At 44.6% G+C, this 13,114-nt stretch overlaps 1 protein-coding gene across 1 annotated transcript; it reads right to left on the bottom strand.

The window, feature by feature from the left end:
* Nucleotides 1–7,960: 7,960 nt before the first annotated feature.
* On the bottom strand, nucleotides 7,961–10,421 carry LOC309344742 (uncharacterized protein). The gene is made up of 4 exons (XM_081867410.1): nucleotides 10,194–10,421; nucleotides 8,532–10,024; nucleotides 8,203–8,414; nucleotides 7,961–8,062 (listed from the first exon to the last, which is right to left on the bottom strand). Exons 2-4 carry the CDS (start codon nucleotides 8,570–8,572, stop codon nucleotides 7,971–7,973), a joined length of 345 nt encoding a protein of 114 aa, XP_081723536.1. The 5' UTR covers nucleotides 8,573–10,024; nucleotides 10,194–10,421; the 3' UTR covers nucleotides 7,961–7,970.
* Nucleotides 10,422–13,114: the final 2,693 nt, after the last annotated feature.

Below are 13,114 nucleotides of genomic sequence, written 5' to 3' on the forward strand. Positions count from 1 at the left end.
GAGCCGGCGCGCGGTCTTCTTCCGCGTGCCGCGCGCCGGAGTCGGAAGGAGTGGCGCCCTGTTCCCTCTGGGGGGAGCGGCCCGCGGGTCTGGGCCTGGCAGGGGCCCACGCAAGAGAAGCCCTGCTGAGGAGGAGGGCCAGAGGGGCTGCCAGGGCCCCCTTCCCTCTTATTGCTCCCTCAAGGCGGACTCTGAGGGGGGAGGGGTGGCTGCTGTTGGCGCAAACATTGAAACCTCAAGGAGGCGACACCCTGAAGCGCCTTGTACACCGAAGTCCGGTTGGGGAAGGGGGGACTCCACAGTGTTATATCGCATATACAACACATATAAAATGCCTTTTCGTTAAAAAAAAAAATTGGCGGAAACGATTTATAGGCACTGTGTATGTAATAAAGTACTGTGACACCAGATGGCCCTGTGGAGTCTTGTCTTTCCCAGCTGGATTTCCCTGTACAGTGGAACCCCCACGTGTGACGTATGTTAGATGGAGAAATAGTTACCTGCCCAGTGCTGCTTTGTGAGCTTCAAATAAGAAGCGTCTGCTGGATCAGCCCAGTGGCTCTTCTAGTCCAGCATCCTGTTCTCACAGTAGCCAACCAGAAGTGTATGGAGCAGAACCTTCCTACCAGAGTGTAGATTTGAACCTGGGACTTTCACAATAATTCAAGCCTTACATTCTTACATAGTAGCTAGTCCTTGATAACATTTCTGGCAAATCTGGTATGGTGTCTTATTTTCACAGCAGAACTACTAAAATTTTGGTAGTTTGGATATAATATTGAAATGGTGCACAATATGGGACATGGGACTGCTGTTCTTATGTTTGTATAAACACTGTCCAGAGCAATCTGATTGCATTTTCCTGTTTGACTAGAAATTTCACAGTTGGACACATTCTTATTGATATTATTGACTCCAAATACATTTGTGCTTGGGTCACAATGTTCTGAGAAACAGGACAACAAAACCGGCGAACACCTGCCATCCCATATTTTCATCTAGAGGGAATCCTTGAGACACTGAGTATTTAGATTCAGTGAGAGAAAAGTATTAGCTGTGTATTGCAGTAATGCACCTCATGGGAGCCGTCAATCATGTTTTTGCCCATTCTTACTCATTCCAGCCCTTATAATTGAAAACTCAGATGTTGCTAAAAGCCAGCTGGATCTGTTCCCTATAAAGCAAGAACAAACAGCTACTATTGTTCTGCAGCTCAGTAGAATTGTGTCCAAAAAGAGTTTAATCAGATTGGACTCTGTGGGCCTTTCCAGGTGATAAAAAACCCACCAGATTTTATTCTAGAATAACAGCAGACCTAATCTGACTTAAGTAGAGACTAGTCTTGCTGGTGTTCACAGTTCTTAAAAAGAGGGCAGGATGAATGCTCCAGAGCTGACTTTGCAGAAGAAGGAGGAAACTCATAACGAACAGAAGTTTTACAAATAAAATAAAATGGTGGAGTATTGTGAGAGTAATGTGAGAGGAAGTGGGTGGCCTTTTCCTTTGAAACTAGCATTTTGGGAAGAAATGCTTTATTCTCTTCGCATTCCAGTGCCATGATCACACTCCTCACCCTATGCTGGTCTGCTCAGATCAGCATTAGACAACCATATGTCAGGAGTGCTCTGATGGTGTTTCCTGCTTGGCAGGGGGTTGGACTTGATGGCCCTTGTGGTCTCTTCCAACTCTATGATTCTATGATTCTATGTGTGCCTGTGTGTCCATGTGCCTGAACGTATACATCTGTGTGTACAGGTGTGTGACGGCCTGCCCAGTTCAGCATGCAGCCCCCCTAAAGTTTTGTCATGATGCAATGTGGCCCTTAAAGCCAGAACAGCTAGCCACACCTGCTCTTCTGTCTAGTCTGCATCTACTGACAATTTAGAGTATTGTGAATAGTAGCAAATAAATTGGCATCTTTCCTTTCCATCATATCCTGCTCAAGCTAGCCAACAACAATGAAAACAACTAACAAAATGAACGTATAAATACTTGTCACATATAAATATGATAAAGAACAGATATAAACAGGTCAATAGAATCAACCCATCTGTAAAACAGAGGACCATCAAAACCCATTAAAAACAAGCAGTATAAATACCAAGTCAAGCTGCTTTTTAGGGAAGTTTGTCATTATCAATCTCATAGAGGAACAGTTGATAAGCTTTTGAGGAACCTCTAGGCACTTCAGAAAATGGTTTGAAAACAAATAGTAGCAGTAGCAGCAGCAGCAGGGGCACATGATGGACTGGAGACAGGACTCTAAAGCACATCCGTCCCTGCCCCTCAGGTCTGCCACAAAGGGAGTTGTGGCAGCTGGACAACTTCAGCACTAGTTCATTTTGTAGCCTCAGCAGCACCTGGCATTCCAAACGACACATGAGTTAAATATGTACAGTCTAAGCAACCATCAGTCCAACAATCTGATTTTCTTATCAACTGCTTTATGGCAGCATACATAAATAACCTGGAAATGTCCAAGGAACGGTTTCTGTGGAGTGAAAGACAACATACAGTCTAAACAAAATAAAAAAATTCCTTCCAGTAGCACCTTAAAGACCAACTAAGTTAGTTCTTGGTATGAGCTTTCATGTGCATGCACACTTCTTCAGATACACTGTGTATCTGAAGAAGTGTGCATGCACACGAAAGCTCATACCAAGAACTAACTTAGTTGGTCTTTAAGGTGCTACTGGAAGGAATTTTTTTATTTTGTTTTGACTATGGCAGACCAACACGGCTACCTATCTGTAACTGGAACATACAGTCTAGTTATTGCAGTTTTAGTTAAGTGGAGTGGAATGAACCTTCCTTCCTTGAAGACAAGTCTTGGTGCTAGTTAGTGAAGCAGAAAGCCTTTGGCACAGCTACCTTTCCCTACCCACCTTTTACTTGTTGCCTCTCTGTGAGCCAGAAGCCTTGCGCCAACTTTGGCACTGTGATCCAAAGCCACTTATGTGGAAATAAACTCAACTGAAATGAAGGATACTTCTTTTCACATAATGTGCTTAGGCTCAGGGTGTTAAGAGAGATCAGCCCAGATGTTGGGCTAGCCCTTGTACTAATCCCTGGATGGCAGTACATAGACATCCAAGTCTAGCTAACTCAGCAATGGCTGCAGGGATTCCTATAGCCACATATTCTGGCTGCAAGACATCATCTCTCCAGCATGAGCGTTTGCTCCCCAAGATAATGGCTTCAGTTCTTGTTTGAGTGGGTAAAAAATATTTGCAAGGGCAGAAGAAGGTGCAAATTATTCATGTAAACACATCTATTTTGGTCCAAGATGCATCTGCAGTAATTGATATCCATTTATGTCTGTGGCAAGTTTTGGAAAAGTGAGCTCAAGGTCAAACTGTATTTGATCCGTTCTGTAGATCTGCTTAGATTAAAACCTGCTAAATGAAATCACTTCTTCTGAAACCAAATATTCTGCACTGTAAGCTATAACATATTAACAACTGTTAAAAGAAGAAGGGATTTGTGTTTCTAGGGTTTCAGCAATGAATTATGGGCAGAATGCCTTGTTAAAGCTGTAGCAGCAGTCCATTGCGACTTCACTGTATGTATATCCAAACACAACTGCAACTGCTATGGTTGTACTTATTACAAAGATTTACACAGAGCATATAAAAGATATCAAAGTCAAACTTATATTCTGTTTCCATTCTTCAGGAGATAGTGCTGGTGCTTTTATAGCCAAAATGGCAGCGCGCATGCACACACACACACACACACACACACGTAGCAGTCAGGTCCAGGGGAACCCCAAGGTTTGCAGAAGTACAAAAGATATTGAGAGGAAAATCTGTACAGAACCCCAACCCAATAGCCTATTGAGAACTGAGCTTGCCCAGTGGGCACATAATATTGACTGATAGGCTGAAGCGAGCAGCCCCTGACTTTTCCATATCCTGTCTGAACAAATAGCTCATCCCCAAAAGAACTGATGCATTCTAGAACCATAGAATTGTAAAGGTGGAAGGGACCCCACGGGTCAACTAGTCCAACCCCCAATGCCTGTATTTTGGGATTGGTGCATTTAATTTTAAATGTGACAAGGTCTGAGAACAGAAAATCACCACTTGTGATTTTTTAATTTCATATTTCATTGTATACAAAGAAGTATCTGTTCCCTACTTTTAAAAACTATTTTTTGGCTGGCGGCTGGCACTTGAAAAGCAGGCAGGCTGATCTTGATACGTTAAAATGGAAACTCTCTATTTTTAATACAATTGTATGGTTGTTTCCATTGTTGCTAGCAGTGCCCACTCCAGGGTTTAAAAATAACATTTCCTTCCTTCATAATCTTGTCACATGTAAAAATAACAAAGTGGCTCTCTTACCTATAACAACATTTCATGCTTATACATCTTCAAAGGGTTTTCAAGTTATTAAAATAGGATATGTATTTTTGGAACATACACAAAAATGACTAGGATCCACTATGTTCCAACATGAAGCAAAACCTACTTGCACATACAGATTAATATCAAGATACTGAATTCACAGACGTTTGAAGTTATTTCTTATATACTGCCATAATGATTTGCATCTTTAATCTTCATACTAAATCACAAAGCTATTTTACACACATGATGACGTGACCTTACAATCCAGAAAGCACACACTGTGTGAGCGAGACTTGGGGGGTGAGGGGAAATTGCCTGGATTATCTTCAAGGCTCTCCTGACTGGCAGACATAGCCTTGTCATCCTCTTGTGATAAAGAAGCAGCCCCTCCCATGGTGCTCCTGTCTCCCCAACCCAAAAGCAAGGAGGGCCCTTTAAAGGCCATCCAGCTGCTCCAGCCTCACGTGCTTCATTTGGGGCTAGCTGCTTGCAAAGCTCTCTCAGAAGGATTCTGGGTGCTCTGCAGTGCTTTTTTTTCTTAAAAAAAAGTTTAGGGGTACTCTCATTTTCCTACTCATATTGAAATACTGCCCCTCAATGAGGCCAAACTTAGATCCACAAAATGTTTAGGGGTATGTGTACCCCTGCACCCCCCCCCCCGGAAAAAAGCACTGATGCTCCATAACAATCTCCAGGGACTCTGGGGGCTTTGGACTCCTGCTTCCTCTATGAGGAGGAGGACATTGGCTATCACTTGTTAACTCCAGGCTAAATTGGGGGCAGGGGGGGGGGCGGGGACAGAGCAGACTCCATCATGTTCTCTGTCCCAAGATTCCTCAGCCAGAAGGTACAAACCTGTAAACCAAGAAATTGGATATTATCTGTTGGTAAGTAACACAATTCAGGAAATTCAGGAGAGAATCCCCATTGTATTTCACATTTTAACCATGTTCATAAATTGAAATTCTGTTAAACCACAGAGCCTAGGACTTGCTGATCAGAAGGTCGGCAGTTCGAATCCCTGAAACGGGGTGAGCTCCCGTTGCTCGGTCCCTGCTCCTGCCAACCTAGCAGTTTGAAAGTACGTCAAAGTGCAAGTAGATAAATAGGTACCACTCTGGCAGGAAGGTAAATGGCGTTTCTGTGCGCTGCTCTGGTTCGCCAGAAGTGGCTTAGTCATGCTGGCCACATGACCCAGAAGCTGTACGCCGGCTCCCTCGGCCAATAAAGCGAGATGAGCGCCGCATCCCCAGAGTCGGCCACGACTGGACCTAATGGTCCGGGGTCCCTTTACCTTTACCTTTAGTTTCCTATAGATTTCTGATATGCCACTCAGCAGTTAAAAGGCAACTTACTCTCAGCTTGGGAGAATGGGCCTCTAATCCACTCCTTTGACAATAATTTAATATTCCCTAATTATTCTCTCTCCCAGTTTCTGGGCCCAATTTAAAGGGCTGGTTTTGACCTATAAAGCCTTAAACAGCTCAGGATGCAATCAATACCTAAAGGACCACCTCTCCCAACAAAACCGCAATCATTGTCTGAGGTCCTTCTTTGTGTGCCCCCTCTACAAGAGGCTTGGAGTGTGGCAAGAAGAGAGTGAGACTTTTCTGTGATGGTTCCCCACTTGTGGAACGCTCTCCCCAAGGAGGCTCACCTGGTACCTTCATTACATATATTTAGGCACCAGACAAAAATGTTTCTCTATAAACAGGCCTTTGGCTGATTAACAGTCTGTAGCTTTTTTAATTGTTTCAGGAGAGCTATTGGCTTGTTTTTGTTTTATTATGTATTTTGTGTTCTTGTTTTGTATCTTTATATTGTGAACCACCCTGTGATCTTCAGCTATAAAAAATCAATCAATCAATCAATTAGAATAATTAGTTGTATCAGCTGCCTCTCTAGTCGTATACAGCAAAGGTTAGTATCACTGTATATATGAGGCTCACTCGCCTTGTTGTGGTGAGTGGGCTTGCACATTCCTATGACCCTTGTGAGCGAAGCCGTCACGAGTCTCGTACTCCCAGCAGGGTCACCCAAGGCGGTAAGGTCAAAGGGGAGGAGCTAGACATAGAATGATCCTAGAAGTCCTCCATGGCAGAACAGGCGGCTGATAACAAGCGGTGTGTTACAACAGCTGTGAAGGTGGATGAAGGCTGCAGCAGATAGGAATCTTACGGTCGTTGTGATACTCATGTCATGGCAGTGGATACAGATTCAATCGAACTTGGGAAACAAGGGAGAAACATGCTAAGAGGAAGGCATGCTTGGCAAATCCACACTGTGATCAGCTCCTGCCCGGAAACCAAGGTCCCCACTGTGGAAGGATGTGTGGATCCAGAATCGGCCTCCACAATCACTTAGGGACTCATTGTTCAAACCGTGTTTATGGAAGACAATCTGACTCGGCTATGAGGGATCGCCAAAGAAGAAGAAGGATCTATGGTACTCTTTCTGTGGGAGCATGCATTCATGAATTCTCTTCTTCAGTGCCTGGTCAGCTCAGCTGGTTAAAGCATGGCGCTGATAGGGCCACGTTGGCATGTTTGATCCTGATGGGGGGGGGGCAGTGGGATCTTTCTGCCCTGCAGGGGTTGGACTGGATGATCCTGGGGGGTCCCTTCCAACTCTACAGTTCGCCCTGCACAATTCATATCTGAGTGGTTTCATAGCCATCTTGAGGTGCTGCCCTTGACTCCGCTTGCGGGGCCTGGGTGTATGGGGTGCCCCTGGAGAGAATTCCCCTCCCACTTGGGAGGCTTCCGCTGGCAAGGTGGGTGTGCAGGTGAATGCGGACAGGAAGGCTGGTGATCTCTCACTGCCCTGCACTTCTCTTCTTTACAGTTTATGATTTTCAGTTTGATACAGTCCAATAATTTTACCATCATTTTAACATTTCAAAACTCAACCTCGTTCCCCCTTTCTGCTGTTCCTCCCCCCCCCCCCCCGCAATGTTTTCTGCATATCCAAATGAATTAATTTGTTCATCTATTCAAGTACTTTAAATATATACAGTGGTACCTCGGGTTAAGTACTTAATTCGTTCTGGAGGTCTGTTCTTAACCTGAAGCTGTTCTTAACCTGAAGCACCACTTTAGCTAATGGGGCCTCCTGCTGCTGCCACTGCGCCGCCGGAGCACGATTTCTGTTCTCATCCTGAAGCAAAGTTCTTAACCCAAGGTAATAATTCTGGGTTAGCGGAGTCTGTAACCTGAAGCATATGTAACCTGAGGTACCACTGTATACTCTTATAAAACTGCAGGTTATTACAATGTTTTTATCCGTTTACAGTTTATTTGTAAATCTCCAATAAACAATTTCCATTCTTTTATAAACAGTTGGTTATCTTGCTTTCTTATTTTCCCGGTAAGTTTCGCCATTTCGGCATGTTCCATAACTTTTTGTATCCATTCTTCTTTCGCTGGGAAGTATTCTTCTTCTTTCCATTTTTGGGCAAGTAACTTTCTTGCCCATCCTCACAGCTGTTGGGAAAAAGAACCCCCGGGGATAAAAGCATGATCAAAGACTAGTATATTTGTATTTCAAACTTTATTTGAATCCATATAAAAATTATATATATATATATATATATATATATATATATATATATATATATGTTTATATACTTGGAATTGTGGGGAGGGGGGAACTGGGCGTGGGAGGGGGGGTAAGAGCTCCGCTCGAGCTGCTGGTCTCACTGCTGCCGTTGCCTGGAAGAGAAAAGAAGAGAAAAGGATTCTTAATATTTTAATTGATCATTATGCTGATAACCCATCTTTCTGCTCCCTCTGCCCCACTGCCAGATTTTCTCTGGCCTCCCTGTTCCTGAGGAAGAAAGATCAACACTCACCATCCACGTTGTTATCGGTGGACTCCATCCCCTGGTCGCATGGTCTCACAAAAATTGATCGAATCTTCACCTTCTCCTCCTTTCCGTCCTTCATGATGTTGACCTCCTCCTTCCACTCATCTCCTTCCTCCTCCTGGCAGACCAGGGGATGTATCTTGGGCAACCGGCAGCAGGAGACCAGCAGCCCGCGGAGCCTCCTCAGACTTCGGAACCTAGGGAAGAAGAGGAAACCGTGAGGAAATGGGTTCTAGAGATCTCTGTGCTGGATTTGGGGCACCTGGCAGCTAAACCTCCCCTACGTTTCAGGAAGAAGGAGAAATCCTACTTACACTTGAGACGAAGAGAGTCTCTGAACTCCCTCTCGCAGCATCTTTCTCCTCTCTCCTTCACTTGCTGTCCTCAAATGGTTGCTCTTCCCAAAGTGCTCAGCCAAGTCACTCAGCAGGGGACGTGTCACAATGGAGGACAGGACCCTGTTACTTTAGCTATCTTGCTTCATAATAAGGGGCATTCTTCCCCTTCACAGTCACTTTTCAAATCTATCTTTCAGTGGGTTAAGCGGTTTTATTCCATTTATTTAGAAAAGATCTCCAGCTGGCTTCATCCAGCCCGGTGCATTTCTGGACAGGACAGGAAACCCCTTGCAACCCCCCCCCCCTTTTCAGCACGGTGGGGTCACCAAGGGAAAGCACTTCTGGCCTCGACTACGGCTGCTGTTTCTCACTTCATAGTTCAAAATAACCCCTCTCCACACCCTGTAGTAATCTGTCCAGTATTACGTTTAAATGTACCCCAAGCTCTACACTTGATTCTTGGCTATTAAAAACTGGTTGAAACCATTTTATTCCATTCACAAAAGAAAACCTGACATGGGATTCTGATCAAGGTTTATAGACAATGGGTGAGACATTTATTGATCCTTTTTGTAAGTTATTATTTGTCTACTTTAGTGTATTATTTATATATTGTAATCAAGAAGGGGTTGGGGTGGGAAGCAGTTTTGAATACGAAACTGGTGGGTGGCTGTCATGAGTTCAGATCCATTTCATAGAATCATGGAATCTTAGAGTTGGAAGGGAGCCCAGGGTCATCTAGTCCAACCCCCTGCAATGCAGGAATTTCAGCGACAGCATCCATGACAGATGGCCATCCAGCCTCTGTCTAGAAACCTCCAAGGAAGGAGAGTCCACCACCTTCCAAGGGAGTCTGTTCGACTGCCAAACCGCTCTTAGTGTCAGAAAGGTTTTCATGAATGTTTAGTCGGAATCTCCATTCTTTGAACTTGAAGCCATCTGCTCGAGTCCTAGCGTCCAGAGCAGGATAAAACAAGCATCCTCCCTCTTCCATGTGACAGCCTCTAAGATAGCTGAAGATCTCCTCTCAGTCTCCTCTTTTCCAGGCTAAACATACCCAGCTCCTTCAAGCATTTATCGTAAGGCTTCGTTTCCAGACCCTTGATCATCTTGACTAGCCTCCTCTGCACACATTCCAGCTTGTCAGCATCCTTCTTAAACTGTGGTGCCCAGAACTGGACACAGTATTCCAAGTGTGTTCTGACCAAGGCAGAATTGAGTGGTACTATTACCTCCCTTGATCTGGACACTAGACTTCTGCTGAGGCAGCCTAGAATGGTGTCAGCTTTCTTTTGCTGCTGCATCACGCTGTTGACTCCTGTTAAGCTTTTGGTCCACCAAGACCCTTAGATCTTTTCCTCCTATACTGCTAGAAAGCCATGTGTCCCCCATCCCATCTTAGTGAATCTGGTTCTTGCTGCCTAAATGCAGAACCTGACATGACTCCCTATTGAAATTCATTTTGTTCGCTTGCGCCCAGTGCTCCAATCTGTTCATGTCATTTAGAATTCAGATTCTGTCTTCTGCAACATGAGCTACCCCTCCCAGTTGGGTGTCATCTGCCAATTGGATGAGCATCCCCTCAATTCCATCATCCAAGTCATTGACAAAGCCATTGAACAACAAGGGGCCCAGGACAGAGCCTGGCGGCACCCCACTTGTCACTTTTCCCCAGGAGGACGAGGAACCATTCATCATGTCCCGGCAGTGGGCGACATTTGCAGCCTGGCGTATTGCACTGCCATCTCGGAGCCACACTGCTCCCGTGGCTGTTGCTGTGCCTCCCGGGGTCATGGCCTCCGAGTTTCCGCCAGGACTCAGCCGTTTGAATCAGCCAATCTGCAGCGGTCCGGGGGGCAAAGCTAGGAGGAGGCTTCCCTCTGGTCCGCTCCTCAGATTTAAAGGAGGCCAGAGGCCTCTGGGCTAATCTACTTTGCATCAGTATATGGGGGGCTGGGCTAGATGACCCAGGGCCCCTTCTAAGCCTGTTTTCAGTAACACGAGGAAAGGATCCTGTTCATTAGTTATTAATTAGGCATGCGGTCATGGGCATGCATGCACATGCGGGGTGACAATGCATGGCTAGTTCGCATGTGATCTATGGTCCCACTTGCTGGATCATCGCCTTGTTGTGGTGAGTGGGCTTGCATGTTCCTATGACCCTTGTGAGCGGAGCTGTCAGGAATCTCGTACTCCCAGCAGGGTCACCCAAGGCAGTAAGGTCAAAGGGAAGGAGCTAGAGAAAGAATGATCCAAGAAGTCCTCAACGGCAGAACAGGCGGCTGATAACAAGCGGTATGTTATGACGACTGTGAAGGCAGATGAAGGCTGCAGCAGACAGGAATCTACCGGTCGTTGTGATACTCATGCCATTGGAATAGTCTTACTACGAAGACTATGCCTTGGTCAGCATGCACTGATCTACAAACATAAAACAAATTCACACACAAATCAGGAAGCCCCTAGTCATGAGCTGGCACATGGGCGGTGGATGCAGATTCAGTCGTTCTGACTCAAGGAACGAGGCAGTTGAGCAGCTCGGCAGCTGTATCCATGACTGAGCAGCCCTTTTTAGGATCCACTCTGCTCACCCAGAAATGGGGGAGGGGCTAGAAAAGGTGCCTTAAACATAGTCTGCCTCCCTTTTCCCCTGACTGGATTACCACACCCAGTGAGGTCACCACCTAGTGGTCGTAAAAGACAATTGAACTTTGGAACATGGAATATACGGACTTTGTCAGATAAAACAGATAGCGAGCATCCTGAATGCAGAACTGCCATCATTGCAAGAGAGCTGTGACATTTTAACATCAATATTGCAGTGCTTCAAGAGACTCAAAGAGCAGGCGAGGGACAACTGAAGGAAGAAAAAGGAGGCTACACTTTCTTCTGGACAGGTCTATCTGAACAAGAACATCGAATACATGGGGTAGGCTTTGCTATCAAAAATGATCTTGTGAAGCTCCTGTCAGAAGTCCCTACCAGCATAAATAAGCAACTCTCAACCCTTCAAATAAAACTCACCCAAAAACAACAGGCTACTATTATAAGCGCTCATGCACCAACACTGGATGCCGATGAAGGCATTAAAGAAAAATTTACCTCTCAGCTGGATACCATCCTATCAGAAGATAAAATTATTCTCCTGGATGCAAGAGTTGGGCAAGATTTCTATTTCTATATTATTGAGTTTCAAGATTATACCTCAATGCAAGCCCTGTTTGGGGAAGTTTTTAATCAAAATGCTGGTTTTAAATATTTAATGCTGTATTGTTTTTAACACTCGATTGGGAGCTGCCCAGAGTGGCTGTTTACAAAGCTATTGTACTACCAACCTTACTGTATGCTTGTGCAACATGGACCACTTATACATGCCATCTCCAACTCCTTTAAAGATTCCATCAACGGTGTCTCTGAAAAATTTTACATATCATTTGGGAACAAGGGTGAACTAATGTCAGTGTACTGGAAGAAGCAAAGATCACCAATGTCGAAGCAATGATTCTTCAACATCATCTTTGTTGGACTGGTCATGTTGTGCGGATGCTGATTATTGTCTTCCAGAGCAACTACACTATTCCAAACTTAAAAATGGAACGCATAATGCTGGCGGGCAACAAAAGAGGTTTAAAGACTCTCTCAAGGCAAATCTTAAAAAATGTAGCATAAACACGGACAACTGGGAAACACTGGCCTTTGAGTGCTCCAATTGGAGAACAGCCTTTACCAAAGGTGTCGTGGACTTTGAAGACACTTGAACTCAGGACGAAAGGGAGAAGTGTGCAAGAGGAAGGCAAACTCTCACCGTGATCAACTCCTGCTAGGAAACCTATGCCTCCACTGTGGAAGGACGTGTGGATCCAGAATTGGCCTCTACAGTCACTTACGGTCTCACCTTAAGACCGTGTTCGTGGAAGACAATCTTACTCGGCTACGAGTGGTTGCCAAAGATATATGAGTGCAAATGAAAGTCCATAATCTTTAAATTCAATCTGTGTAAATGGTGCAATCAGTACTTTACAGTCAGAATCTCAGCTGCCTTGATGTATACAGAAGAATGTGAGGAATGTCTCTGTGGTAGGGATGTTGTCAGTGCCTTTCTGGAAGGATTAAAGCTTTATGCATTGGTATTACACGAAAATCCCTTGGAACAGGACCACCAGTTCATACTCTCTCAGGAAGCAGCAGCTAATGCAGTATCAAAGATACTTTAGGCTAGAAATATTAGTGAGCTGAAAGGACATGTCTCGTTAAAGAAAAAAGGTAGAAGGGGAATTCACTCCTGTGCTGGATTACCTTCCACCTAAAGGGGTTGCTAGAGCATGGAAATCATCTTTTGAGACAAGATGCTCTCCAAACTTCCTCCAAAGCAAGATCCCTAGGTAATATATTTGGCAAGAGTAGGATAATATTTAAAATAACTGGCATATTCAAAGGCTTCACAAAGGAGATTTGCTAAACTTTAAACACTGAACAGTGCAGATCTATGATTCTTCCATTTTTATCTGAATGAATAGGTTTATTGTCACCGTTTACAAGTTTTTACTTCTATTGTTATT

This window comes from Podarcis erhardii (assembly GCF_964252035.2).
Source record: "Podarcis erhardii genome assembly, chromosome: 6".
Lineage (NCBI taxonomy): Eukaryota > Metazoa > Chordata > Lepidosauria > Squamata > Lacertidae > Podarcis > Podarcis erhardii.

Coding starts and splice junctions, on each gene's coding strand:
- LOC309344742 (XM_081867410.1), bottom strand. CDS start 8,572: ATGCTGCGAGAGGGAGTTCAGAGACTCTCTTCGTCTCAAGT. Junction 8,415..8,531: donor AGACTCTCTTCGTCTCAAGT/GTAAGTAGGATT, acceptor CTTCTTCCCTAG/GTTCCGAAGTCTGAGGAGGC. Junction 8,063..8,202: donor CACCGATAACAACGTGGATG/GTGAGTGTTGAT, acceptor TTTCTCTTCCAG/GCAACGGCAGCAGTGAGACC.